Source organism: Limulus polyphemus, unplaced genomic scaffold (assembly GCF_000517525.1).
Source record: "Limulus polyphemus unplaced genomic scaffold, Limulus_polyphemus-2.1.2 Scaffold199, whole genome shotgun sequence".
Classification (NCBI taxonomy): domain Eukaryota; kingdom Metazoa; phylum Arthropoda; class Merostomata; order Xiphosura; family Limulidae; genus Limulus; species Limulus polyphemus.
In genome coordinates, this window is record NW_013665809.1 from 734,861 (window position 1) to 738,853 (window position 3,993).

General features: G+C 29.9%; 1 protein-coding gene across 7 annotated transcripts in view; it reads right to left on the bottom strand.

Moving 5' to 3' along the window:
- LOC106478320 (ras-associated and pleckstrin homology domains-containing protein 1-like) overlaps positions 1-3,993 on the bottom strand; it is a 122,937-nt gene that overhangs the window by 16,607 nt on the left and 102,337 nt on the right. For all 7 annotated transcript variants that reach the window (XM_022381913.1, XM_013938858.2, XM_022381911.1 and 4 more), the window contains one exon: positions 662-770. In XM_022381913.1, coding sequence (XP_022237621.1) covers positions 662-770 — 109 coding nt within the window. The remainder of the gene's footprint in view (positions 1-661; positions 771-3,993) is intronic.

A 3,993-nucleotide genomic window follows, 5' to 3' on the forward strand; every position in this document is an offset into this window, starting at 1 on the left:
CTTCGGTGTATAGGACGCAAGCAGATTTTGACATCAAATTTTGGGGTAAAAAAGTGTGTCTTATACACCAAAAAATATGGTAGTTTAATTTGAAGCTTTGTTTAGGTTCTAGAAACAAGCTTATGCAGGACCACGTTTTGATTCCATATAGAAGTTCTTACCTTAAATGAATTAGTGCTGACAAATTCTACTGTTTTACAAACTGAGCTTGCATATGAATATTTACTTAAGAACTATGGCAGTCTATCAGATACACAGTAACCATTTTGATGAAGGGGTCTTCTTCTATGTTCCAATAATTATTACGTGAATCAGTTCTTGTAAATATTTTGTATGCTAACAAAGTACAAATTTGTTTTGTTGATTTTACGATAATAATCAAATATATCAGGTTACTTATAAATCAGTTTTATGAACTTGTGGATACTTATCAGAGGCATTAATTCTTACCTATGTTGAGAATACTACTTGTATTATGTATCAGTCAGGCCTTCTTACTGTACTAGTTCTTGTCAAGTTACATGATCCTTATCATGACCATAAATATTCATTACCTGAGGAATCCTTTTCATATACATACTAATCAATGTAAGTTTAAATCATTCATTAGATTAAATCATATGCTTACATCTTCATTCTTCACAGAACATCCACTACTTACATTCTAAGTTGGCCATGGACAATCTATAACTGTCCATTCGTGGAGAAGGTTTAGAGAGATTGTGTTTGCCAGCACCTGTTGTCTTATAAGTTGATTCATTATCCACACCCTGCAAAAACAAAAAAATACAACGGTTTACATCTTTGAATAAAAGAAAGTCCAGCTAAAGAAACAAGTTGATGCAAACAAGAAAAGTACATTATTTTTTTCATAGGTTGCTACAAAAACAAATTATACAGAACCAAAAACATACTTATTACATTACTTATAAAATAAAAAATCCTTCATTATATGAGGAAGAAAATTAAGTATTATTCTATTATTGCTTTAAAAACTAAAGTTTCAACACCTTAATATATTAACTAAAAACAATGCCAACTTCATACTAAAACTACTTCACAGCTTAATAAGGAATGAGATGTTTATATTCTGTAGACAAAAGTCTTGGAAATCAGTTCAGTAATGTTATAAGTATCCCTGGTAGTTCTGTCATATCAGCATCATGAAGTAACCTCTGAGCTCATCAGTTCTAAGCCTCAGATGAGTCACTGATGACTTCAGAGGCTCTCCACCTGCTCTGAGGTTCCCTACCTGTTATCTCTTTTTACAATGGATCATTAAAATAACAAGTATATTAACTTACCTGGGTAAAATGTCCTTCTACATATCTACCTGGTGATTTTAATTAAGTATGGAATGTATGAAAATTGGGATGGAAAAGCAAGTACAAATTTGGGTATGAAAATTGAGTCATGTGATTTCTATGCAGAAGTAAAGTATGTCACACATTAGGATCTACCTACTGGTAAGGAAATAATAAGATACACACAGATTCTGATCTCATCATATAACATTAATAATGGTAATCCAGAATGGTTTTGTTTTTGCTGTTGTTATAACTAACATCACTATCACTAACAATTTTAAAAATATTCTGCTTTTCATTTATTTGTAATAATTAAAATACTCCTTATTTCTTCAATTTCAAATGAAATTTTAAAATTAATTTATAATAATTATTCAAGGTTATTGATAACTCACTTGGTTAACTGCACTTTGACATGGTTGGAAAACAATTGACTATGACACAAAGTGCTAGTTTTGATTTTACATGGATACCAAGATTACAAATATAGTGGAAAATATATACAGTGCTTTTCCTGCTTTATAGTACTTGTAATACTTTTGACTATAATGGTACTTCTTCTCATTGAAGCCTGCTAATTAATAAAGTTAGAAGAAATTCAGTGAGGCATGCAACAATCAGCCTATCAGATGTCCTTCACCCTAACCCATAATTGGACACACTTGACTGCCATTACAAAGTAACTCTGTTAATCTCCCAATAAGGAATATTAAGAAACACAAGAGAGATCTGAAGCCTTCTACTGTCAAAGTTAAGTGATTGTTAGTTTCTTAGATTGAGAAAAACTGTTTGAAATAACAAATCATATCTGTGAGAGGGCTTTAAGAAAGTGTGTATGATTGTTTTTTTTTAGGCTGGGAAGAAATTTATCAGTAGTCAATCAAAGAAGTAACTAAACTACTACAAGGCAATAATAAAATCAGCTCAACTCATTATTAGCCAATAAGAAAAGAAGTTCATCTTTAGAAAGTTGCTATCACCACTTATTTAGTTGGAAGTAGTAACAATACCACAACCTTTCCTGCAAATATACATTTAGTCATTTGAAAACCCATTAAATGTTTTTATTTCAAAATTTGTTTATCACAAAAAAAAATATTTAAATAAATATAACAAAACTTGAAAAGATTTGTCATGTGTGTGATGACCTATGTGATAATTGAGTCCTCCTTTCTCACATGATACATAGAGTGCATTTCCATATGAAAAAGCAAAGAAATATATGCTAATACAATGCCACTGGAATTATAAAGATATTCTCTAAAAATTATGTGATTATTTCATTAATTCATACATGAATTAAAACATTATATCTCAGCTAAAACAAGTGTTACAGATAAAAAAAAATATTTACAAATGCACAAATAGCTTTGAATAAGAAGTCAGGCAATATTACATTATGAAAATAAGAAAGAAACATTCTGATGTTATTTAACTTTTTATATTACTTTCAGTTATTATCATTTTCTTTTATAAAGAATTAAAATGAGACAAACACTTAAAACTTCAGAATTATATAACATAAGAAGATTTAAGTTAACATTAAGATACTGAATTTTACACTGTAGTTAAAATCCAATGTTAAATAATTTATTCCATTTATGCTTATAACAGCCTGTATACATTTGTAGGGAATGCTTTAGGCTAGCCACCGATCTGCAAGAACTCAAACATGTATAAGCACAATTACCATCCCACATGGTTTCATAGAAACCATACTGGGCAAATTGGTTTTGTTCTCGGAGCTCAGAATTCATCACACTTAGCTCACTCCCCAGGTTACATGGCAATGAACAGCTGTGTTCTTCATTTGATATTCATACAAGAAGAAATTCACACACTCTCACTCTTAAACTGTATTCCCAGCACATTTAGTCTGAATCAAAAACTGACACTTCGTTTTCCTTCTTTATAGCTAATATTTACATTGTAATAAAATAACCTACAGTTGCTGTGCAGTTTAAAAGCTATTCTATACCCTTCTTATTGGAAACCCATATAGGATCAGTGAAGAAAGATTTGAAGTTATTAGTCTATGGTATATATTCTGTCAACTTGAAACAAAAAACACTATTTTGCATAGTTCTTTGATTTTTTTTTTTATAAAACTGACCAATTATACAGAGATTTTAATAAAAACAAAAATTAAACAGGGATTCTAATTATCATACAGTACTAAGTGCATTAACTATCTTTAAACATGTTTCTTTATCCTTTTTATTATTTTTAACATTTTCTTTGTATGACAACAGTTTTCATTGTACGTGTGATGATGAGGATTGATGTAATTTTTCATGTCCTCTGTCTAATTATATTTTGCCAACATTTGATTTTTTTATTCACTTGTCATATAAAACTACAATTTATTTTATAATATCAGGGCTACTGAATCTTGTCCTTAAGATGCAATATTTCATATGGCAATAGGCTTAATGCTGTTATTCTTGAGACAGCTAGACAGTACAGAGTTAATATTACCTATGTCTTTTTTTTTACTTTGTGGTTATGATGAATAAACTATTATTCAAGTTCTTTAGACACTAAAACTTTATAGCTCATATAATGATGTGATTCTGAAGATTTTATTACACTAAGCAAATACAATTCTGCACGAAATATTATCCTAAAATGATTTGTTGGATAGATTGATACTGTTGCGTCAGCGAGTCACATGACCACTGTGGCG